Source organism: Equus przewalskii, chromosome 3, assembly GCF_037783145.1.
Source record: "Equus przewalskii isolate Varuska chromosome 3, EquPr2, whole genome shotgun sequence".
In the NCBI taxonomy this organism is placed as follows: Eukaryota; Metazoa; Chordata; class Mammalia; order Perissodactyla; family Equidae; genus Equus; species Equus przewalskii.
Genome location: NC_091833.1, coordinates 119,132,212 through 119,157,724, shown reverse-complemented (window position 1 = coordinate 119,157,724; position 25,513 = coordinate 119,132,212). Strand labels below are relative to the sequence as shown.

Genomic DNA, 25,513 nt, shown 5'->3' with positions numbered 1-25,513 from the left:
GTGAGCACATCGACACACAGAGACGCCCAGGGAACAAGCATTTCTAGAGAAAAGCATGTTTTGTGAAAACTCGTTTTAAAAGCACCTACACACTGCTGTTTTTTCAACACTCATGTGTCCTTTTGTAATTGAGAACGATAAGAGTAAACACCCACTACGTGGAAGAATGGCAGCACCAGACCTGAGCTGGGTAACTGGCCCCTACATGGCCTCACCTCTGGCTGAGGAGGAGCAGTGAGTACGCCCCACGCCCCACCCAGTGCCCAACCCCACTCCCGCAGGGAGCCCAGGGCTTCCACACGCCATTGGAGACCCCGCCCCACGACAGTCTGTCACCCTGGTGCACTGCAACCTCCCTCCCTCGCTCCCTCCCTCCCTGTAAGCATTTTCTGCTCCTCTTTACGGTGTGATTACTCCCAGGGTGCTTGAGCTCACTGTCCCCAACCTCTCCCTCCACGACAGCTCCTCACTGGCGGCAGTGACCCCCAGAGGAGCGTGTCTGTGGGCTCACTGGCCCAGCTGCTCGGGGTGCACCCCTCCCAGGGAGTCGCCTGCCTCAGTCTTCTCTGCTCCTCTCTCCCCACACACACTGCTGGGGACCAACGGACAAGCACACTCTGCTGACGACATCCAGTGGCTCTGAGTCCTCCTGGCCAGGTCTCTGCACCCACTGGGCTGTGCAAGTCCTGTCCCCACTCCTTTCTCTCTAACAGTCCAGCCATCTGGCCTTACCTATGAAGACAGTGAACTCCAGGAGGAGGGCAGGCTCTCTACCTCGCTCACTGCTGTCGCCCACAGCGGTGCCAAGCATGGGGCAGACGTTCAGCGTGTGGACATGCCCCAAGCCTCCACGGGGCAGGTCTTACTTTCACTGCAGACAGAGACTGAGCTTTGCCTCGGGAACCAGGCACCAACGTGTGACCCCTCCACTCCCTGGGCACCATCCAAGGTCATTCATGCAGACTACTCTGCCTCTAGAACTCTCTGGAAGGCAGCTCCCCCTAGTCCTGTCAATGGACTAAGGAATCTTCCTTCCTTCTGCAGCAAGAACACAGACACTGTGAGTGACCCTGAGTAGCTCATGTGCCCTCAGAGGCCAAGGCAGTTGCCTGGCTCACACAAGTCCACCTCTCCAGCCTCGCCTGACAGACAGCCCCTCTCTTCCCATTACAACCAACGCGTTTCCCAGGAGAGAAGATGGTGGGAATACTTCACGACTGCTCAGACGTGAGACAGCCACGGCCCCAACTCCAAAGGAGCTTCACCTCTGCAGAGCTCGGTGAGCAGCAGGAACTCGGCCTGCCCAGTGTCCGACTCTTCTTTTCCTATTGAAGCTGCAGAACAAAACTGGACAATATTGGGATGGCCAGAAAGCTTTTTCTGCAGGTATCTTGTTAAAGGAGAATGCGTAAGCGTGCACATTTAAAAACAAATACATATGTGATATTAAGACACTAAAGTCATACCACCGAATCAAACTACCTTGGGATCTCAGTGCATCAGAGCAGAACAATGGGGGGGGGGAGCAGGTCGAAGGGGGGCAGGGGAGGGGAGGTGAGGATGGAGACCACCACCAGGCTGGCCATAAGCCAGGCAGGACAGCAGGCAGAGGGTGCAGTGTGGCATGTGAGAGGCTGTGAGGAGTGAACAGGTCCACCTGAGCCTCAGCAAGGTGAGTACCCTCAGGCTTAGGTGCCAGCAGGCTCACAGTGGGCAGAGCTTCGAGAGACAAAAGAGAATAGATTCGGACAGCAAAGGGCAAGAGCCCAGCTCGGGGAGAACGGGTGCCACAGTGGAGAGCAAGAAAGAAAAGCCCCCAACACACCATCTGTGCAGGACCCGTGGCTGGGAGTTCTGGGCAGGGTGAGTGGCTGGCTAGGGCAGCAGATGAGAAGCGCCACTGAGGCCCACTGGAACCAGGCCTGGCGAGGGGCCCTGCAAGGATGTGGGCTGCGCCAGCTCGTGAAGGGGAAGACGGGGCGGGGAGCAGGCACTGGTCCAGCCCAGGGCATGGAGACCTGGGAGGAACAACAGCCCCACCCCAAAAGCTCCTGCTATCTCCCTGGGAGTGAAGGACACGGAAGAAAACTCCTTTTCACTAGCAACACTCTACAGGTAAGTCCAGGCCAATTTGAACACATCAAAAAGGACATGTGAGTGGCCTTGTGGCAGCTGGAACCACAGCTTGACGCAGATCTCCCTAGGTGAGGGCACTGGCTCTGAGTCCCGGGAAAAGGATACCATGAAACAAACTTCCTGAATGATGGCTCTGTTCTTTTCCTCTTCATTGGACAATAGTCTCTGTATTGGGAAATAACATACAAAAAAGATTAAAGACTGTTGATCCTTCTACTCCAAGTCCAAAAGAAAAATGCATGCATCTAAGAGCTTGACCTGCTTAACTGTATTTTAATATCTGACCTGTGTAAAAACTTGACAGAAGGTTAAAGAGCCTTGAAAATGGTCCTTTATCATCCAAGGACACAAGAAAAACTAAAAAATAGGAGCCTTTTCTCCAAATAGGCTAGAGTAAAATGAGAGAAGACACTGGCAGAGATGTGGGTGCACATTCTGATCCCCAAAGCCAAAGTGAGTGTGCTTCCCTTCTAGCTGAGCTGCACACCAGGAACAGGTCCACCGCACCCCGCGGCCACGGCCGGGCCGTCTGCCATGTCTCAGGACTAAACCACAAGGGGCCACCCAGCACCCAAGGTGGTCCAGACGTCCCCCCACTGACCCTCTGTGACCCCGACTTATAGATACGCTGTGGACACATATTTACACGAGAGGCTTTTAAACTCCTGGCGTTTGTGGAACCCCTATGCTGGCAGTTTGGGTACTGTGAGGTGAACACGTCTCTCCCCCAGGCAGCCCGCCGAGTTCTCACCCTAAAGTTGGAAACCACAGCTTTAAAGTCCTCTAAAACTGCTGATGGCTTTACCATCAGAAGAAACAAATAGGACAAACAGACACAGACTGTAACAAAGAAACGTAAACTAAATAACAGGGACAAACCTCTAAAAACACCATCACTTAGAGATTCCCTTTAAAAGAAACCAAAAGCCCCCATAAAAATGTTGTCATCCTTTATTACCTTTAATGCATACTCTCTGCCACTTCCCAGATCTTGAGCTTCATATACAAATGCAAACCCTCCTGAAAATTAGAAAAATACATGTATCAGTTCAGTGCTATGATTTTATTTAACATTAAGCTTTAAAAATGATTTTATTAACTAAAATACAAACTGGATTTGTGGCTAATAATTTATTTTCCACAAAAATAATGGCTCCAATTTATATAGTACTGCCTTTTAAATATCTTGCTTCAGAGGCAGGAAGGAAATAACCATAGGAACAGAGATCACTGAAGGGAAAATATGGAGGAAATCAACAAAACCAAAGCCAGTTCTCTGAAAATAAAAAAATGAAATTGATAAATTCTAGACAGCTTGATCAGAGAGCAAGAGAGAGTGAGAGAGACTGACAGAAGACAAACTACCAACATCTAGAAAAAAGGGGACAGCACTGCCCTGATGCCCCCAAAAGGAAAAGACACTAAAAGTACAGGCTAATATCACACATGAACATGAACAAAGAATTCTCAACAAATTCTTAATTCTAAATAAAATAAAATGTTAGCAAATCAATATATATAATAAATAAAATGTAAATAAATAATTTTTATAAATTAAATAAAATAAAATGTTAGCAAAGCAATACATAAAAATGGATAACACATTGTGACTAGGTAGAGCTGGTTTAACATTTGAAAATCAGTGTCATTCTGTTGTTTTTCGGTTTAATTTGCTTAGCTTTTCCTAGCTTCCAACAGTGGAAAATTAAACCATGCAATTAAAGACTCTCAGCAAACTAGGAATAGAAGGGACCTTGCCCAGCCTGATAAAGAGCATCTATGAAAGACCCACGGTGAACATTACATTCACTGGGGGAAGACTGAGCGCTTTCCCCCAAGAGAAGGGACAAGGCAAGGATGTCTGCTCTACCACTGTGCTTCAGCGTCATACTGGGAGTCCCGGGCAGTGCAGTCGGGAAACAAAAAGAAAGAAAGGGCATCCAGATTGAAAAGGAACAAGTAAAAATGTTTTCCTCTGTAGACATGATTGTATAGACCATCTTGTGAAACCGACCCCAAGAAAGCTCCTATAACTAATAAATGAGCTCAGGAAGGTTGTGGGATGTAAGAGCAACATACAAAAATCAATCGTATTTCGACATAGCCTGGGTTAGGCTGAGAGTTCTTAGACATAAGAACAAAAGTATGATCCATAAATGAAAAACATGGTAAATGGACTTCATTAAGTAAAGAACTTCTGGTTTTTGAATTACATTGTTGAGAGGATGTAAAGACAAGCCACTACCTGGACTTTGCAAATCACATACCTGATAAAGGACTTCTATCAAGAAAATATAAAGAAAACCCAAAATTCAATAACAACAACAAAACTTCTAATGGGCAAAATATATGAAAAGACACGTCATTAAAGATCTACAGGTGGCAAGTAAGCACGAGAAGACGTTCAGCATCATTATCCATTAAGAAAAGGCAAATTCAAACCATAAGGATGCTAACGTGCGTCTACCTGAACATCTAAAATTTCCAAAACTGACCACACCTGGTGCTGATCAGGATGTGAAGCCACTGAAACCTTATACATTGCTGTGGGAACACAGAGTGCTACAACCACTGTGGAAAACAGTTTGGCAATTTCTTAAAAAGTTGAACACATGCTGACTCCATGGCCATGTCATCAAACTATGGGGTATTTGCCCAGGAAAAGTGAAGGTACACACCCACACACAGACTTGTACATGAAGGTTCATAACAGCTTTATGTATAACTGCCCAAACTGGAAGCAACCCACATGGCCACCAACAGTGAATGGACAAACCAATACCCCCCACAGAACACCACTCAACAACAGGATGAAACTACTGCTAATGTGCAGCAGCACAGATGACTCCCAAAGCAACCATGCTGGGAAAAAGCCAGGAAAAAACTGTGTATACGCATGATTTCAGTTATAGAAAACTCCAGAAAACACAAACTAATCTACAGTAACAGAAAGCTGACCAGGGGTTACCTAGGGGTGGAAGACAGGAGGAGGAGAAGAAAAGGATTGTAAGGGGAAAGGAGGAAAATTTAGAGGTGATGGATATGTTCACCACTTGATTATAGTGACAGTTACATAGGTGTATATGGACTATACATATTTAAAGTGTTCTGACATATACACATATGTGGTTTGTGTATCTCATTTTTATCTCAACACAGCTGTTAGAAAAATTAAATAATAAACAAATCCATATGAAAAAATAGATAAAAGGAAATAAATGAAAATCCATGAAATAGAAACTAGAAATAGAAAACAGATGGCTTTACTGGTGAATTCTAGTGAGCAATTAAGGAAGAAAGCACAACAATCTTGTACAAAATCTTAAGATACAGGAGGAGAAAATGGCTCCTGGCCTATTTTTTAAGGCCAGAGAAGACAATAAAGACACAATTACACATCAAAATCACTCAACAACACAGATATGAAAAACCCTCAGGAAAATACCAGCAATGATTCTGGCAGTATATAATAAGGACAGTACATGAGAACCAAGTCGGATTTGCCCAGGAATGCAAAGGTTGGTTCAACGTGAAAAAGCAACCACTGTGGTATGCGACATTAACATAACAGGGAAAGGAGGCCACCTCAGCAGACACACACAAAGCATCTGTCAACGTGCAAAACCCACTCGTCATTTTTTAAAATAGTAGAATAAAAAAAACCCTCAGCAAACTAGGAATGAAGGGAACTTCTTCAATCTGAGAAATGGCGACTACAAAAAGCTACTGCAAACATGAAACTTAACGGAGCTTTCTTTAAGATCAAGAACAAGGCAAGGATGTCTCTCTCGGTGCTGTAGTACATTTTACTGGAGATCCTAATCAGTGCAAGAAAGCTAGAAAAATAAACCATGAGCTCAAAGATCAGAAAGGAAGAACTAAAACTGTTCTTGTTCGCAGATGATATGACTGCAAAGACAGACAATCCCAAGGACTCTACCAAAAACTCCAGAACCAGAGGCTCCTAAGCAAGGCCAAGTCCTCCTGAGCCGCCTCCTGGCCTCTCGACAGCCCCCAGCTCTCTCAGCTGCAGCCACTGTCACATGAGTGCTCTCCCTCAAACACACCAAGCCCATTCCTGCCCAGGGCCTTCCCACTCACACAGCCCCACAGGGCACCCCGACTCTGGACGCTGGCCCGACTCCCTCGCTCCCTGTGCTCAGGCTCTGCTCTCCCTGACTTCTCTGAGGGGCTTCTTCTTGTCCCTAACACTTCTTGATACCTGACACTGCGTCCCACACTCACAGACACCTGTTTACTGTCTCTCCCACCAGACTGTAAGCTTGGGCGAGGCAGAAATTTCACCTATGCTGTTTACATGGGTATCACCAACCAGCACCTGGAAGAGCGCCTGACACAGAGTGGGCAATCAAACGAACAGACCCTGACCACACAATCCTAAGTGAAAGGCAGTTTTCAGATATGAAACACAACAACACTTATATTTAACACCCCAAAGCAGCATTATGTGTTGTCTGTGGACACACACACACAGAGCAAGTGGAGATGAACAGGGAGCACATGCACTAAATTCGTGGTGGTGAGGCATGCCTGAAGAGAGAGAGGGAAATCAGCCAGGGAGCAGCAGGCCAGCAGAGCCTTCAACAATCTCCGTGATGTTTAATTAAAATTTTTAAAAAGGTCTGGAGCCAAATATGATATTTTTTTAAAAAGACAGGACCGGCCTCGTGGCTCAGCGGTTAAGTTCGCACGTTCCACTTCAGTGGCCTGGGGTTCACCAGTTCGGATCCCGGGTGCGGACATGGCACCACTTGGCACCCATGCTGTGGCAGGCGTCCAACATATAAAGTGGAGGAAGATGGACACGGATGATAGCTCAGGGCCAGTCTTCCTCAGCAAAAAGAGGGGGATTGGCAGCAGAGGTTAGCTCAGGGCTAATCTTCCCCCCAAAAAAATAAAGAAATAAAATTTAAAAATTAAACAAAAAAAGCTAATATTTATTAATTCTGGATGGTAGGGAAACAGGTGTTTGTTTCCGCATTTTTGAAATTGTTCCTACCTGAAGAAGAGAATACTAGATGTCAGAACTTTACATTGCTACAGTAATCAAGACCGTGTGGTACTAGTGCAGGGAGAGACTCAGATCAATGGAACAAACAGAAAAAATCCCAGAAATCAAGCCACACAAATACATCCAAATGATTTCTGACAAAGATGAAAAGCAACCCCATGGAGGAGGGTGGCGTTCTCAACAAAAGGTGCTGCAGCACCTGGACATTTGGACGTAAAAGGAAGAAAAGAAGAACTCGGATCTAAACTTTACCCCTTATACAATAATTAACTCAGAGTGCACAAATGTAAAACCATGAGACTCAGGGGCTGGCCCCATGGCCGAGTGGTTAAGTTCACACACTCCATTTCAGCGGCCCAGGGTTTCGCTGGTTCGGATCCTGAGCAGGGACATGGCACCACTTGTCAGGCCACGGTGAGGTGGCATCCCATGTGCTACAACCAGAAGAACCCACAACTAAAACATACAACTATGTACTGAAGGGATTTGGGGACAAAAAGCAGGGGAAACAAAAAAGATGGGCAACAGTTGTTAGCTCAGGTGCCAATCTTTAAAAGAAAAAAACAACCTCTTAGAAAAAATGCGGGAGAAAAATCCTCATGATCTGGAGCTAGCCAAAGAGTTCCCAGACGTGACGGTAAAAGCAGGATTCACTCAAGGAAAAGTGGGTAAGGCAGACTCACCAATGTTAAAAGCTTTGGGTCTGCAAAAGACCCGTTTAGAAGACAAAAAGACAAGCTGCAGACTGAGATAAAATACTTGCAAACCACAAATCTGAGAGGACTTGTATCTAGAACATATCAAGAACTCTCAAAACACAACAAAAAACATGCAATTAAAAAGTAGACAAAAGGGGCTGGCCCCGTGGCCGAGTGGTTAAGTTTGCGCGCTCCGCTGCAGGCGGCCCAGGGTTTCATTGGTTTGAATCCTGGGCGCAGACATGGCACTGCTCATCAAACCACGCTGAGGCAGCGTCCCACATGCCACAACCAGAAGGACCCACAACGAAGACTATACAACTATGTACTGGGGGGCTTTGGGGAGAAAAAGCAAAAAAAAATAAAATCTTAAAAAAAAAAAAGTAGACAAAAGACACATTCCACCCAAGAGGATGGAAATAAGCACACTATCAGCCTTTAGGGAAATGCAAGTTAAAGCCACACAGGCCGCCACTACACCCCTGTTAGAATGACCAAATAAAAACAAAATTCAGATCGCTGGTGAGGACGCAGAGCAGCCGGACCGCTGTGTTACAGACTCAGCCATGTGCCCTGACATCATGTGCTGAAGCCCTACCTGCAAAGTGACTGGGTCGGGAGGGAGGTAATCGAAGTTAAAGGAGGTCAGTGAAGGCCTGCTCCAACAGCAGTGGGGTCCTTAGAAGGAGAGGAAGAGACACCAGCGCTGCTTTCTCCACACCTCACAGAGACGGTGCACCTGCTGGCTGAGGGGAGGGGCCTCGCCAAAAACCTCCACTGCTGGCATCTTGAGCTTGGACTTTGAGCCTCCAGAACTCAGAAAATAAATTTCTGTTGTCTACGCCACCCAGTCTGTGGTATTTTGTTATGGCAGCTGAGCTGACTAAGACACCATCCAAGGCTGGTGGAACGTAAAATGCCACAGCCACTCTAGAAAACAGGTTGGCAGTTTTCTAAAAAATGAAATATGCAACTAGCATATGACCCAGCACCTGCACTCCTGGGCACTCATCCCAGAGAAACGAAGACTTATCTTCACCCAAAAACCCGCACACCAACGTGTACAGCAGCTTTACTTCTAGCAGCCAAAAACATCTGGAAACAACCCGAATGTCCTTCCGTGGGGGAATGGTTAAACAAACTATGGTATATCTACACCATGGGATGCTCTTCAGCACAAAAACGAAATTATGGACACAACCTGGGTGGATCTCCAGAGAATCATGCTGAGTGAAAAAAAAGCCAATTCCGAAAGGCTACACAATGTATGATTCCATTTATACAGCATTCTTCACATGACAAAATTAGAGAGATGGAAAACACATTAGTGCTTTCTAGGGGTTAACGAGGTAGGCAGGGTGATGAAAAGACATGAGGGATCCTTCTGGGGATGGAAACATCTGCATCTTGCTGTATCAATGTCACGATCCTGGTTGTGACACTGACTAGTTTTTCAAGTTGTTACCTTTAGGGAAACAGGCAAAGTGAATCTGGATCTCTCTGCATCATTTCTGACAACTGCATGTAAATCTACAACTATCTCAAAATCAAAAGTTTAAAGAAAAATAAGGACACCAATGTATAAGACACATCAAGGAACAACATGCCGGGCACTCCTAGGACACGCTGTTGACAGTCATCTTACTGCATACGCTCTGGAACTAGGAAACGGGCACAGACACGTCAACGGCCCAGGCCGAGCCCTCGCTCCCCAGGGCAGCCTGATGGGGACAGCAGTTCAGAAAGACAGTGACCCCACCTGTGACTGACTCCTCTTCATGCGTGAGTATTATATAAACACAGGATTTGTACCCAGTACAGTAAGAAACTCCTACAACTCCTGCCCAATAAAAAATGGAAAAAAGACTTGAACAGACATTTCACACACAAAAAAGACACATGACTGGCTAATAAGCAGGTGAAGAAGTGCTCCCAGCATCCTCAGGGAGATGCCAGTTCAACCACAAGGAGACAGCACTGCACACCCACAGGACAGATAGAGTCAAAACAACACACGACAACAAATGCTGGTGAGGGTGTGGAGGAACAGGAACTCTCGTGTTGTTGTTGGGAATGTAAACTGGCATGGCGGCGGTGGAAAGGGCTTGGCTGTTTCACATAAAGTTAAACTTAACGTCCAACTCAAGCCAGCAATTCCACTCCCAGGTATTTTTCCCGAAAGAAAGGAAAAAACGTGTCCACAGAAAAACTTGCAAAAAAAATGCTCTTGGTGACTTTACTCATAAGTAGCCCAAAATGGAAACCCAAATGTCCATCAGCAGGTAAGCAGATACGCAAACTGCAGCATTAAGGGAATCAACTTCTAAACACAAAGCTGGCCGGCAGAGAGCACAAACCATACAATGCCACGTGTGTGATGCTCTAAGAGAGGAAACTCAGGGCCAGCATTTGGCCGGCTGGGGAGGGAAGGGTAAGCAGAGTTGGGTTTAGGTTTGGGGACGTTCTCCATATTTATACAAGACAGCCTGAATTCCCACAGCCTATGTTCTGAGGTTGCGATCTTATGTGAAATACTTCCTACAGATTTCTTACTGTTTCAGTTCAGAAAGAGGCTTCAGGAGATTTGAGGCTGCGAGTCACCTATTAAGCTTAAAAGGAGGAAATCTACAGCTCATAATCACACTGGTGACAGGTCCTTTTGCACAACCACAGTGGCTGGTCACATTTCCTTGTTCTTCATTCTAGGCCTTAAGCGACCGGCATGAGCTTCCTTCTTTACATGACCCACCTGCCATGTGCAACTACCCCTCCTGGCTCCTGGCACTGCCCCTGCACCCGGCAGGGGTGCATTCTCACCCCTCGGAATGCTCCCCACTGCCCTTCCCACCCGAGGATCCCCCTGTACTGCTGATCCTTCGGTCATCGGAGCATGTGTCTTAAGCTCTGCAAGGCAGAAGCCACCGACTGTCCACTATGAATTTCTAATTGTCTGGTATTTTCAGAATAAATGAAGTCACCGGGGGAACTCTCATTCTAACAGATGTGAGAGAATACCACATTTCAGAATATCAGTAGAGGCACTGGCCCCCACCTCTGAAAGAGGAGCCTGGGGTTTTCTCACCAAATCATACCTCAAATCTGTTTGTTTTTGACCACTGTGGAGAAAAAGTGTGTGATGATGCTGTGGCCAGATCCCCCCAGACCTTTGGGAACGAGGACATCAGAACAGTCAGCCCGCTTCCCACCCCAAATTGAGCAGAGATGGCAGGAGGGGTGGCTGCAGTGACAGGCTGAACCTGCAGCCCTGAGAGCAACCACAGATAGGTATAGTCTTTCACTGTGTGCACTCCTTCATCAGGTGTTAATGCGGGAATACAACTCTGTTTCAGCACTAGCCCCAAAACCAACTGTTTAGCTGGTAAGCACGACAGCTAGAAAAACCCTGACATACTCCTGCGGGCACTACTGGACAAAATGTAAGGAAAACACAGAGGAGAGAATGGGACTGCATCGAGGCTGGTGATAAATTTCGTGTCAGGAAGGGACAGGACGTTCAGGAAGCTAGAAGTAGCATGCGGAAACAAAGGTGCCTAAAGATCGATCCGGAAATTCCTCCGTGACCGACCAGTCCAACCCGCAAGGCTCTGTACAGGTCCCAACTGTTGGCTCGGCTTGACGTAATCACACGGACTCACAAACTACAGGGGAACGCTCGGGCGGTAAGAGGAGGACGCGGGGTTAGGAAACACAGCTCTGCCTACCCCAACACCCCAGGAGGGGAGACCGCAAGCACCCTCAACAAGGTGCGCATCAGCCACGCTCAAGCTCCCGAGAACGGAGAAGAGACAGCGCGACACCCAGAGGCCCCGCCCAGGCCCACCGCCTCACATCGGTCCCGGCTGTGAAAGGTAGGGCCACGGCTTACACCCACCCGCCGCACTGGGCGCCCCCAGACTCCAGCCTTCTGGTCCCCCAGCCTCCGCCCCCACCGTGGCCCGGAACCCAGCCGCCCACCTGCCCACCACCTCCTTCCCAGGGCTACACTCCTCCCCGACCGCAGGTCAGTCCCACACCTGCTGCTAAGACGGCCTCGCCCCAGCCTGACGCCACGCCTCTGACAAGGAAGTGCCCAACCCTGGACCCGCCTGACCCTCCCCCCGGCCCATGACCCTCCCCCTGGGCCGTGACCCTCCCCCGGCGGTGACCCCTCACCCCCGGCCCCGCTGACCCCTGCCCCGGCCTCACCCTCGGCCAGGACCCGCCGCACCCGCAGCCGCAGCTCCCCCAGCTCCACCGTCTGCCCCACGAAGTCAGTCTGGTCGCGGCCGGCAGCGCCGCCCAGGGAGCCCGGGCCCGCCAGGAAGTCCAGCGCAGACTGCAGCAGCGACATGGCGGCGGCCCCCAGCGGGCGCGGCGCGGCAGCTCGGGTCTGGCCGCGTCCGCTCCGCTCGGCAACCGCCGACTCCAGACAGCACCGCTTCCGCCTTGCCGGCGTGACGCAGGCGCGCGGGGCTCGTCGCGGCCGGAAGGACGCCGGCGCTTCAGTTCCGCCGCGCCGGCAATGCGCGTGCGCAGTGCCCTGGTGGGGGTCGCGCGTGCGCGGTGCCGCCCATCCCCTCGAGCTTCTGTCAGTCGAGGCCCCGGCGCCGGGGACCGGGCGAGGACGTGCGGAGCAGCGGCGGCGGCCCCCGCGCAGGTATTCTCGGTCCCGGCCGCTCGGACCGTCCCCCGGGAGGCCGCCCCTGCGGGGGCTGGTTCTCGGGCGCCCGGTGTAAGTGAGCGCCGCCGCCCCGGCGGAGCCCGTCCCCTGGCTGGGGGCTGCGGGCGGCCGCCGAGTGTCCGGTTCCGCCTTGTAGCGGCCGAAATTCCCTGCGACGTTGGGTGGATACGTTCGCCAGCGCCGCGGACGCCCTAGTGTGGTTGGTGTGGTGGAGTCCGCCTGGTGGCTTGGCTTTTCCTTAATGACTTGTTGCCGCTAAGAGACTGAAAAACGTAAAATGTACAAAAGTCAGTTTTCCAGCTTCTGTAGAAAAATCAGATCTGGCAGCGTTGGGGCCAGATCCCGTGTGTCACCAGGCTCCGACCCTCCGGCCCCTTCCTGTTGCCCGGCGGGCTCTGCCGGCGTTCGAGGTTGCAGCCCCTTCTGGGGAGCGTTGGTTCCCAAACCGAAAAGTGGATGTGGAAGCCCCAGTCGGCATCCTGCCCCTCCTGGAACGTCAGGCGTTTAGAATCCCTGTCCAGGCAGGCTGACGTGTTGTTGCTCTTACAGTATCAGTGGCGTTGTTTGTACCGTGCTGTATTGTTTACAGCATCCTTTTACTTACTTTTTAGACATAGGATTCATTTATTTATTTGCTTATTTATTTTCAATGAGCTTCCTCTGAGCTTTGGTGAGCGTCGCCCTGAGCTAACATCTGTGCCAGTCTTCCTCTGTTTTGTATGTGGGTTGCCACCAGAGCATGGCCACCCTGTAGGTCCATGCCCGGGAACCCAACCCCAGCCGCCAAAATGGAGCTTGCTGAATTTAAGCACTAGGCCATGGGCTGCCCCTACAGCATCCTTTTAGATAGTGATTCCTTTAATGACCCCAGAGTATCTTGAAGAAGAAGGCACAATACAGTTAATCCCCTTTTTTTTTATGAGAAGCCATGGTCAACAATGTCATTATTTGGCCAACGTCAATAAATGATACAGCTAGAATTCCACACAAGTCACGTGGCTTTTCCAACCAGTGCATTTGTCTCGTAAATGGAGTATAAGGATTGGGAGCTCAAGAAAGAGTCCAGGCTAGAGACAGATATTTGGATGTCTCAGCATACAGATGGCGGTTGACTCTCTGAGGGCTGAAGAGCACCAATGAGGACAGTGTAGTTAGGAAGAGGTTAGAGCCTTCAGAGAGGAGACCAGCATATGGAGAAGGAGCAGCCAGGAGGCAGGGAGAAAACCAAGGCAGCATTATGTTAGGGAGCCACAGAAAGAGGTTGTTTCCGGGGGGAAAAGGTAATTAAAAGTGTCAAATGCCACTTAAAAGTCAAGTAGGAAAAGGACTAAAAGATGTGTGTTGGATTTGGCAACAACGAGATTGCTGGTGGCCTTGCCCAGAATGGTTTCATTGACGTGGTGGGGTAGAAGCTATACATTATCATAAGTGGAGAAATAAAGACATGAAGAGGTGGCGATGGGTCAGTGGAGGCAACTCAGGAAGTTTGGCTGTGGAGAAGGAAGTGTGGGAACTAGAGTGATGATGTGTGTTGAGATGTTTTACTTTGGGAGATTTTTGAGCAGCCTAAAGCTGATGGAAGGGAGCCAGTGGAGAGAGAAGATTTGCTGGTACAGAAGGGAAAGCAGTGAAGTGCGGTCCCCTAGAAGATAGGAGGGGAATGACGTCTAGAGCACAGGGCAAGTATTCGCTTTGGACACAGGAAAAGCACTTTTCATTGTAGCGCGAGGGAAGGAAGGACAATAGGTTGCAGGTACACGTGCTTTATGTGTCGACAGGAATGAAAGTGAAGGGATTCTCGGATGGCTTCTACTTTCACTGTGAATAAGGAGAAGAAAACACCTGCTGGAGATGAGAAGAGAGGTAAGAAAGCTAAGGTTTAAGCAGTGTGGGAAGGATCTAAAGTAGCTGTTGTGGAGAACCTGGTGGACAAGTCTCTAGAAAGCATGCTGGCCTTTGAGGGCTCATTCGAGATTGGAGGCCATGAATTTATACTGGCATGACCTAGGGTCAGGTGGAGATTTCTAAATAGTGTAATTCCTTTGACACGAGAGTCTACTCAGACTTCTTATCTCAGAGCTATTTATGGAGCACCTTTGTCCCCGAGCGCTGTGCTGGGTGCTCTGGTAACACTGCCTGAACCCCAACCTGTGTCTCCAGACCACACTTCACTCCAGAACTCTTAGACGTCTGTCTTTTGGTGTCTCACCCCATGTACTACACAAGTCTAAAGCTGAGTGTGTGGTCTTCATCCCCAAACCTGTTCCTCTGTAGTAGATTTCATAGCAAAGTCTTACCAGAAATTTTTAAGAGGATCATGGTGGGGTAGGTGCATCAGAAAGATGTAGCAATCCTAAGCAGTTCTGCACCTAATAATAAAGCTTTAAAATGCGTCAGGCCAAACCGAGTAGAACTGCAAGGAGAGATAGAGAAACCCACAATTGTAGTGGAGATGTCAATACTCCTTTCTCAACAGATGACAAAACAAGTACCCAGAAGATCGCCAGGGTATGATAGAGTTGAGTGACACCATCAGCCAACTTGACCTAATGGACATTTACAGAACACTACACAATTACAGGAGAATACACATTTTCAAGTATATAAGGAACATTTACCAAGATGGATCATATTTTGGGCTATGAAACAAATGTGTTGTCTGACCACAATGATATTAAGTTAGAAATCAATAACAGTTATCTGGAAAATCATCCAAATATTTGGAAACTGAATGACTCACTTTTCAATTACCCATATGTCAAAACGGAAATTAGGATTTTGAACTGAATGAAAATGAAAATGCAGCGTTTCAAAATCTGTGGAGTGTGGCTAAAGCACTACTAGAGGAGAGGTCTCAAATGAATAACTTAAGCATTCGTCTTGAGAAATTAGAAAAATAAGAGCAAATGAAATCCAAATAAGTACAAGAAGGGAAGTAATAAATACCAGAGTGGAAATCAATGGAATAGGAAACAAAACAATAGAGAAAATCAGTGAAACCAGAAGCTGATTCTTTGCTATAAAATAGAGAAATCTCTGTCCACATTGAACAAGAAATAAACAGAAGGCAAATTAACAGTATCATGAATGAGAGTGATGACATCATTGCTAAAAGGATAATCAAAACAGGAACAACTTTATGCCCATAAATTCAGCTGCTTAGACCAAAGGAATGAATTCCCTGAAAGACACTACAAAGCTCCCTTGAGAAGAAGTAGTAACCTGATTAGCTGTGTATCTGTCAAAGCATTGAAATTGTAGTTGAAAACTTTCCCTCAAAGAAAATTTCATACCTTGATGACTTCACTGGGAACTCCACCGAACATTTAAGGAAAAATAATACCAATTCTACACAGAATCTTAAAGAAAATTGAAGGAAGGAAATATGTCCCGGCTCATTCTATAAAGACAACGTTATTCTGATACCAAAATTTGACAAAGACATTACGAGAAAAGAAAACTACAAACTAGTATCCCTGACGGTCATAGATGCAGAAATTCTTTTAAAACGTTTTTTAGCAAATTGAACCCAACACAGTATAAAAAGAGTAGTACAGCATGGCCAAGTGAGGTTTATCCCAGGAAAGCAAACTTGGCTTCGCATTTGAACACTGATCGGTGTAATTTACACTATTAACAGTCAAAAAGAAAACCAAATGGACCGTCTCAGTCCATATAGAGAAAGCACTTGACAAAATCAAATATCCATTCCTGATTTAAAAAAAAAAAAACTGTCAGCAAACTGAAGATAAAATGAAACTTCCTCAGCATAATAAGGGCGTCTACGAAAAACCCATAGCTGGCATATGGAATAATGAAAGACTAAATGCTTTTCCCCTAAGATCAGGAACAAGCCAAAGTTGTCCAGTCTCTGTTGTCTGACCACTTCTATTCAGCGTTGTACTAGAAATTCTAACCAGTGTGATGAGGCAAGAAAAAGAAATGGGAAGTTTCCAGATTGAAAAGGAAGAAGTAAAATTGCTTATTTGAAGATGGCATGGTCGTCTACAGCCGAGACCCCCAGCCTTGGCACTGTTGACACTTTGGGCCAGATAGTTCCTAGTTGGGGTGGGGTGGTGCTGTCCAGTGCGCTGTGACGTGTCTCGCAGCACCCCTCTCCTGCCCCTAGACACCAGTAACACACACCAATGTCACAAGCAAAATATCTCCAGACGTTGCCAGCATCCCCAAGGGACAGACTGCCCTCGGCTGGGAACCATGCTCCATGTAAAAAGTGAAATGGAATCTGCAAAAAGAGCTACGGGAACTAGTAAGTTAGTTTAGCGAGGTTGCAGGATAAAAGACTAATATGCAAAAAGTAAATTATATTATTTCTACATAACTGGCAACAAATATTGGAAGTTGAAATTAGAAAAAAAACAATGGCATCAAAATATATTAAATACTTGGGATAAATCTGAAAAAAGATATGCAAGATTTATGCACTGAAAACTAAAAAACTTTGCTGAGAGAAATTAAAGACCTTAATAAGTGGAGACATGCCATATTCATAAATTGGGAGATTAAGAATCATTAAGACATCAATTCTCAAATTGATCTATAGATTCAATGCAATTCCAGTCAAAATCCCAGCAGACTTTTATAAAAATTGATGAATGGATTCTAAAATTCATTTGGAACTGTAAAGGATCTAGAATAGCCAAAACAAGCTTAAAGAAGGACAAATTTGAATGGCTTATCTTGCCTAACTTCAGTACTTACAATGAAGCCACAGTAATCAGAATACTGTGGTGGTAGTATAAAGATAGAAAAGTAGAGTAATGGAGTGAATAGAGAGTCCATATTGGCCCATGAGTATATATACAGCCAATTGATTTTTGACAAAGGAATAAAGGTAATTGGAGAAAAGATAGTCTTCAAGAAATGATGCTGGAAAAATTGGATATCCATATGTTAAAAAAGAATGTTAATCTATACCTTGCATCATATACAAAAATTAGCTCAAAATAGATGGTAAATATAGTGTGAAACCTAAAAGCATTAAAGTTCTAGAAAACAATCTATGAGATTTTTTTTGGTATGACACCAAAGCACAATCCATAAAAGGAATAGATAAACTGCACTTCATCAAAATTAAGAACTTCAAAGCCTGCCCTGATGGCCTCTTGATTGGAGTTCGGTGCTGTCACTGCTTCGGTGGACCTGGTTCAGTTTCCTGGCGTGGAACCACATCACTCATCTATCAGTAGCCATGCTGTGACAGTGGCTCACATAGAAGAACTAGAAGGACCTACAACTAGAATATACAACTATGTACTGGGGCTTTGGGGAAGGAGAAAAAGCTAAGAACTTCAAAATACATTGTTGAAGATATCCTTCAAGGTGAATGAGTAAACTGTGGTACATCTGTAAATTGGAATATTATTCAATGATAAAAAGAAATGAGCTTTCAAGCCACAGACAGGCATGGAGCAACCTTAAATGCATGTTGCTAAGTGAAGGAGGCCAGTCTGAAAAAGCTACATACTGTGTGATCCCAACTACATGACATTCTGGAAAAGGCAAAACTGTGAAGACAGTAAGATCAGTGGTTGCCAGGTGTTGTGGGGAAGATAGAGGGATGAATAGAGCACAGGGGGTTTTTAGGGTGGTGAAGCTATTTTGTATGATACTGTGGTGGTGAATATAAGTCATCATACATCAAGACAACAAGATTGTACATACATTATTGTACATACATCGTACAACAAACAACAGGACAGAGAGTGAACCCTAATGTAAACTGTGGACTTAATTTAATGTGTCAGTATTGGCTCATCAGTAGTGCCAACTGTGCCACACTAATGTAAGATGTTAATAACGGGAAATGATGGGGAGTGGTGAAATGATATATGGGAACTCTATACTTTCTGTTCAGATTTTCTACAAACCTAAACCTGCCCAAAAAGTCTGTTAATTTACAGTACATATATACTGTTGAGAGGATGAAATTTTCACCCAGATGGGGAGAAAAATATTTGCAAATCACATATCTGATGATGGACTTGTATCCGAATATATAGACATATGTAAACAAAATACATATTACGTATTTTATATATATTGTGTATATATAGTATATATGTATTACATATTGTATATTATTATTTATATATACATACATATATATAATATCTTCACAATAATTTCCAGACTCCTGAACGGGCATCCAAGGCTCTTTGTGATTTAGTCCTAGCTTACTTCGGGTGTCCCTCCCATTTCGAGCCCTGTGCTCTAGCTGTATCAAACTCCTTGCATTTTCTGCACACTGAGTTCAACCACAGTCAGTGACACACACACACAGTCAGTTCCTTTTTGTCTTTCAATAATCCTCATAGCACTGTTTGAGAATTAAAAGAGATAGTATATATAAAGTACTTGGAATAGTGCTTGGTACTTAGTAAATGCTTGATAAATGTCAGTTATTGTTCTTGTTGTCATCATCTTGTAATGAGTATTTCCACACTCAGCTCTGGCATCTCCCATTCTGAGAGCTTTCTCAACTCAGTCTCTCCAGGATCCTCGGTGTCCCTCAGCCTCGTGATGTGTCTCTCAGAGTGTTTCCTGCCCTGTGGGGTGACTTCCTCTAATGCTCAGCAAGATGCATAATGCCCTCCGGGGTCTCAAGCCTGCAGGTGTCTCCCGTTACATGAATTTTCGGCTTCTCCTCATTCCCATCAGGATTTTAAGTCTTCAGTCTCTTCCATCTTTAAAAGAAAAATCATCCCTCGACTCCACGTTCCTCTGCTTTCAGTCCTTCGTTACCATGGGTCTTAAGTTAAAACTCATATATGATGAAGGTAACATGTAGCTGACATGTTTTGAACACTTACTTGCTAGGCACTAGGGGTTTTTTTCTACCAGGGTAGAATACACATACCAAAATTTAACATCTTAACTGGTCTTAAGTGTGCGGTTCACTGACATTAACTACATTCACATTGTTATGCAATCATCACCATCCAGCCGCAGAACTGTTCATCTTGCAAGACTGGAACTGCCTATTAATCACTGCTATCTCTCCCTCCTCCGCCCAGCCCTTGCCAGCCACCACTCTCCTCTCTGTCTCTGTGAATTGACTGCTCCAGAGACCTCACGTTAAGTGGGATCATACAGCATCTGTCCTTTTGTGACTGGCTTATTTCACTTAGCATAGGTGTCCTCAAGGTTCATCTATGTTGTAACGTGTGAGAATTTCTTTCCTTTTTAAGGCTGAAGATATTCCTTGTGTGTTTGTATATAGCGCGTCTTGTTTAGACAGTCATTAATTGACGCACACTTGGGTTGCTCCCACCTCTTGGCTGTTGTGAATGATGTTGCTGTGAACATTGGTGTGCAAATAGCTCTTCAGGTCCCTGCTTTCAACTCTTTGAGTTTATCCCCAGAAGTGGGACTGCTGGACCATATGGTAATTCTATGTTTAATTTTTTTAGGAACTTCCATACTGTTTTCCACAGCAGCTGCACCATTTTACACTCCCACCAACAGTGCGCAAGGGTTGCAGTTTCCCCACATCCTCACCAACACTTGTTATTGTCTATGATTTATTTTTATTATAGCCATCCTTGAGGATTTTGATTTGCTTTTCCCTAATGCAGCTTAATGATGTTGAACATCTTTTCATGTGCTTATTGGCTAATAGTCTATCTTCTTTGGAGAAATGTCTATTCATATCCTTTGCCCATTTTTTGAATTGAGTTGTCTTTTTATCATTGAGGTGCAAGAGTCTTTATATATTTTGGGTGCTAGACCCTTATGAGAAATGATTTGCAAATATTTTCTTCCATTCTGTGGATTGTCTTTTTGCTTTCTTAATAATGTCCTTTGAAACACAAAAGTTAAAATGTTGATGAACTCTAATGAATTTTTATTGTTGCTTGTGCTTTTGGTGTCATATTAAGAATTCTTTGCCATGGCGCTGGCCCCGTGGCCGAGTGGTTAAGTTCACGCGCTCTGCTGCAGGCGGCCCAGTGTTTCGTTGGTTCAAATCCTGGGCACAGACATGGCACTGCTCATCAAACCACGCTGAGACAGCATCCTACATGCCACAACTAGAAGGACCCACAACGAAGACTATACAACTATGTACCGGGGGAGCTTTGGGGAGAAAAAGGGAAAAAAAAAAAAAGAATTCTTTGCCAAATGCAAGGCCCTGGATAGTTTCTCCGATGTTTTAGCTCTTAAATTTGAGTCTTTGATCCATTTTAAATTAATTTTTGTGTGTGGTATGAGGTAGGATCCAACTTCATTCTTTTGCACGTGGATATCCAGTTGTCCCAGCACCATTTGTTGAAAAGACTATTCCTTCCCCATTAAATGGTCTTGATACCCTTACCAAAAATCAGTTGACCATAAATGTAGTGGTTTACTTCTGAACTCTCGGTTCTCTTCCATTGATCTGTATGTCTATATTTATGCCAGTACTGCACTGTCTTGATTACCATAGCTTTGTACTAAGTTTTGAAATTGAGAAGTGCGAGTCCTCCAACTCTTCTTTTTCAAGATTGTTTTGGCTAAACTTTAAATAGCCAAGGGTTCCTTAAATTTCCATATGAATTTTAGGGTCAGCTTGTCAATTTCTGCATAGGAGGAATTTTGATAGGGATTGCATTGAATCGGTGCATCAATTTGGGAAGCATTGCCATCTTAACAATATTGTCTTCCAATCCATTAACCAAGGACGTCTTTCCTTTTATTTAGGTGTTCTTTAATTTCTTTCAACAATGTTTTGTATTTCCTTTGTTAAATTTGTTCCTAAGTATTTTTGATGCTGTTATAAATCTAATTGTTTTCTTAAACTTAGTCTCAGATTGGTTATTGCTAGTGTATAGAAATGCAGTTGGGGGCTGGCCCCATGGCCAAGTGGGTAAGTTCGCATGCTCTGCTTCGGTGGCCCGGGGTTTCACCAGTTTGGATCCTGGGCGTGAACCTAGCACCACTCATCAAGCCACGCTGAGGCAGTGTCCCACATAGCAGAACCAGAAGGACCTACAGCTAGAATATACAGCTATGTACTGGGGGGCTTTGGGGAAAAGAATTAAAAAAAAAGATTGGCAACAGATGTTAGCTCAGGTGCCAATCTTTAAAGAAAAAAAAAATGCAGTTACTTTTTGTATATTGACCTTGTTTCCTGCAACCTTGCTGAACTCAGTTATTAGTTCTAATAGTATTTTGTATGGATTCCTTAAGATTCTCTATATGCAGAATCACACCATCTGCAAATAGAGATGATTTTACATCTTCTTGTCCCATCTGTATGCCTTCTGTCTAATTTTCTGGCCTAGTTGCCCTGGCTAGAATCTCCAGGACAGTGCTGAAGAGCAAACACCCTCATCTTGTCCCTGATCTTAGGAGGAAGGCTTCAGTCTTTCACCATGGAGTGTGATGTTAGCTGTGGGCTTCCATAGATGCCCTTTATCAGGTTGAGGAAGTTTCCTTCCATTCCTAGTTTGTTGACTGTTTCTATCATGAAGAGTGTTGGATTTTGTCAAATGCCGTTTTGCATCTATTGAGATGATTGTGTAGTTTTGTCTTTTATTCCGTTGATATGGTATATTGCAGTAATTAACTTTTGATTTTAAACCAACCTTGCACTCTTGGAATAATCCCACTTGGTCATGGTGTGTAATCCTTTTTATATGTTGCTGGATTCCATTTGTTAACATTTTGTTGAGGATTTTTGTGTCTGTATTCAATATTTACTGACTTTTTAAAAATAAAGTTTAATTGAAAAAACTTAAACATACAAAAAGTCTAGAAGACAATGTAACAGACATCCATTTCGCAAAATTAATCAGTGCCTGAAGAAACACCTGCTCCTTTTGTCTTATTTTTGTCAGAATGCATTCCTTTTCTCTCCCACCCTTCCTCTGCTCTCTCTTCTTGTCTCTCTCCTTCCCTTTTGAGAAGTGTGAGAGTCCAGTGCTGGCCAAGCCCCCTCCAGGCTCTTTCTCCTGCTGATTACAGGTAAAGACTCTGGAGAAAATATTGAAAGGAAAAGTGTATAAATGCTGATAGATTGGGAAGGAGAATCGAAACTTGGGGCAGTGACCCACAGTGTGAGTTTTCCATTCTTTCAGTCCTCTTTCTTTCGTGGCTGTTACCGTCAGCCAGTTCCCAGTTATGGGCTGTGCTGTGTGGGTTGCTGCGCAGGCAGCAAAAACTCTTAAGAGAAACCCCCATCCTTCTGTCTAGAGGAGCTGTGAAAGGGGCCCTACAAGCAGGAACGTGTGAGGGAAAGCAAAGGAGCTAGAAGAATCAAAACCATTTTGAAGAAGAAGAAAAAGTCAGAGGGCTCAGTCCACCAAATAGCAAGACTTGCTGTGAAGCTGTGATCCAGATGGTGTGATACTGGGGAAGGACGGGTGTGTAGTCAGTGGGGCAGAACAGATATTCCCAAGATAGCCCTACTCAGATATGGGCAGTTAATTTTTGACCAAGATGCAAAGGCAATTCAGTGGAGAAAGGATAGTCTCTTCAGTAAGTGGTCTTGGAATAATCAGTCATCCATCTACAAAAACGGAAACTTGACTGCACCTTGCATGTCACATAAAAATGAACTCAAAATCGATCATAGACCTAAAGTACACCTAAAACTTTTTAAACTTCTGGAAGAAAACAGAAAATCTTTGTGAACTAGAGTTAAAGCATTGTTCGATATGACACCAAGAGAGTGATCCATAAAAGTTGATAAGTTGGACTTAAAACTTTTCTTCTCCTAGAGACTGGTAAGAGAAATGAAAGACAAGCCACAGACTGAGAAAATATTTGGAAATTACATAATCTAACAAAGGATTTTTAACCAGAATATATAAAGAACTCTCAAAACTGAGTAAGAATGCAAATAACCCCCCCCCCCCCGAAAAAAGGTGAACAAAAGACTTTAACAGACACTTTGCCGCAAACGATATACAGATAAAAAGCAGGGGCATGAAAATGCCCAATTAGTCCCTAGGGAAATGCAAATTAAAACATGCAATAACACTACGCATCTATTAGTAGAGCTAAAGTGAAATTAACTTTTTTTAAAATCCTGCCAAACCAAGTGCTGGAGAGGATGAGGAGCAGTTGCAACTCATAGATGGCTGGTGGGAATGCAGAATGTACAGCTGCTTGGTACATGGTTTGGAAGTTTTCTATAAGGTTAAACGTGTGTTTACCACGTCGACGAAAATAATCCATAACCAATCTATAAATGAAAATTTGGGTGAGTTTATTCTGAGCTGAAATCTGAGGACCATGGCCCAGGGCCTTTCTTCCCGAAGGAAGAAAAGGCACCAAGGAAGTGAGGTATACAGAGTGGTTATATACCCCCATACAGGACGTTTCACATATGATTGAAATGTCCCTCCCTCAATAGTCACAAGATTGCACAGCACTTGATGGACACAGCAGGTAGTGGGTCTGCTCTCTCAGAGGGCGTAGCAGGAGGCCATTCTATTGTCTCTGGGCGGTCACAGGTGAGCGCAGCAATCAGTTTCTAACCTAAGGAAAGATGCTTAATCCTTAAGGAGATGCCAACGTTGGGAGGGGGAGGGAAGTTGCACCTTTATCTCAAGGGCCTTTGTTCTTGCCATAGGGAATATCTAAAGCAGATATACAATGCATGCTCAACGGCCTCAGTCAGGCCCTTTTGGAAAGACAAGGTCAGGCCGAATTAGGTTTACACAAAATGGCTTCCTCATATACTCCAATATATCCTATTACTTGCCATTTTTACTTGTCAACCACATGACTCAGCAGACCCATTCTGAGGTCTTTACCCAAGAGAAATAAAAACATGTTTACTCAAATACCTGTGTGCAAATATTTATAGTGGCTTTATTCAAAACCGTCAGGAAGTGGAAGCAGCTAGCATTTCCCAGCTGGTGAGTGGATGAACAGGCACATTCGTGCGATGGAATTAACTACACAGCAGTGAAAACATGTTGTTGACACTCCCAAAACATGGCGGAATCTCACATGCATCGTGCTGTGTGAAAGCCAGATGAAAGCCTCCATGAGTACAAGTCCTTCTATGGGACCACCTGGGAAAGGCAAAGTGAAGTAGCAGAAAACGTGAGCGGTGGCCGGGGTTTGGAGTGGAGGAAGGCTTGACCACAAAGCGTCTGCTTGGGGAACTGCCTTGTGAGTGTGGTTGTGGTTACATACTTATTTCTCAAAAAGTCATAGAACTGTCACCAGAAGGAATGATTTTTATTGCGTGTAAACTTTAAAGTGAGAAATAAGGTTGAGGTACAGCTAAAAGTTAAGGCCGCGTCCCCACCCCCGTCTTCGCCCCGCCCTGCCTCGGCCCCTGCAGTGCTGTCCTAATGTTGTGAGTGCTCTTCTTACTTGTGCTTTTGTGTTCTTACTGTGTGTGTGTAATCATGAGGAAGATAGATGGTGGGTTTTGTGTGTTTCAAACGTTTACATAAATGGTACAATACTGTGTGTATCTTTCCGCAACTTGGTTTATTCCTCTCCACATTGTGTTTCTGTTTTATGCACATAGACGTAGTTCATCTGTTTTCACTTCCTGTCTTAGTCAGCTCAGCTGCCATAACAAAATGCTGCAGGGGCAGTGGGGCGGCCTTCAACAACAGGAATTGATTTCTCACTGTTCTGGAGGCTAAGTCTGAGGTCAAGGGGGTGGCCAGTTTGGTTCCCTCGAGGGCCGGCTTCCTGGCCTGCATCTGGCTGTGTGCTCACACAGTGGAGGAGGGGCATCTCTGTTCTCTTTCTTTTCTCATAAAGGCGTTAATCCCATCATGGGGGCCCCATGCTCATGAGCTCATATAATCCTGATCACTTCCCATTGGGCTAGGGCTTCAACACATGAGCCTTAGGGACACAGACTTTCAGTCCATGGCTCCTTGTGCCAGTTCACGTATGATCATTTGTTCCCTGGGAGTCAACCAGAATATTGTGGACTTTTGTTGTTAAAATAATCCATGTTCCCGGGCAGATCCAGTACGTCCCAATTTC

The 25,513-nt window shown here is 45.3% G+C and overlaps 2 protein-coding genes across 19 annotated transcripts in view; one reads left to right on the top strand and one right to left on the bottom strand.

Moving 5' to 3' along the window:
- The window catches only part of GAK (cyclin G associated kinase), a 60,227-nt gene extending 47,880 nt beyond the window's left edge, over nucleotides 1-12,347 (bottom strand). The window contains exons 1-4 of one of the 3 annotated variants that reach the window (XM_070615269.1): nucleotides 12,073-12,347; nucleotides 3,095-3,156; nucleotides 2,242-2,301; nucleotides 1,266-1,380 (exon numbers count right to left, since the gene is read on the bottom strand). In XM_070615269.1, coding sequence (XP_070471370.1) covers nucleotides 1,266-1,380; nucleotides 2,242-2,301; nucleotides 3,095-3,156; nucleotides 12,073-12,217 — 382 coding nt within the window. In that variant the 5' untranslated portion in view covers nucleotides 12,218-12,347. Of the gene's footprint in view, nucleotides 1-732; nucleotides 887-1,265; nucleotides 1,381-2,241; nucleotides 2,302-3,094; nucleotides 3,157-12,072 lie in introns of those variants that run through there. The other 2 variants (XM_070615271.1, XM_070615270.1) reach the window with 2 other exon arrangements.
- Nucleotides 12,348-12,370: 23 nt separating this feature from the next.
- Nucleotides 12,371-25,513, top strand: part of TMEM175 (transmembrane protein 175) — a 27,326-nt gene continuing 14,183 nt past the window's right edge. For 2 of the 16 annotated variants that reach the window (XM_070615284.1, XM_070615280.1), the window contains exons 1-3: nucleotides 12,401-12,598; nucleotides 14,113-14,226; nucleotides 14,326-14,410. In XM_070615284.1, coding sequence (XP_070471385.1) covers nucleotides 14,350-14,410 — 61 coding nt within the window. In that variant the 5' untranslated portion in view covers nucleotides 12,401-12,598; nucleotides 14,113-14,226; nucleotides 14,326-14,349. Of the gene's footprint in view, nucleotides 12,599-14,112; nucleotides 14,227-14,325; nucleotides 14,411-24,382; nucleotides 24,674-25,513 lie in introns of those variants that run through there. The other 14 variants (XM_070615281.1, XM_070615285.1, XM_070615278.1 and 11 more) reach the window with 14 other exon arrangements.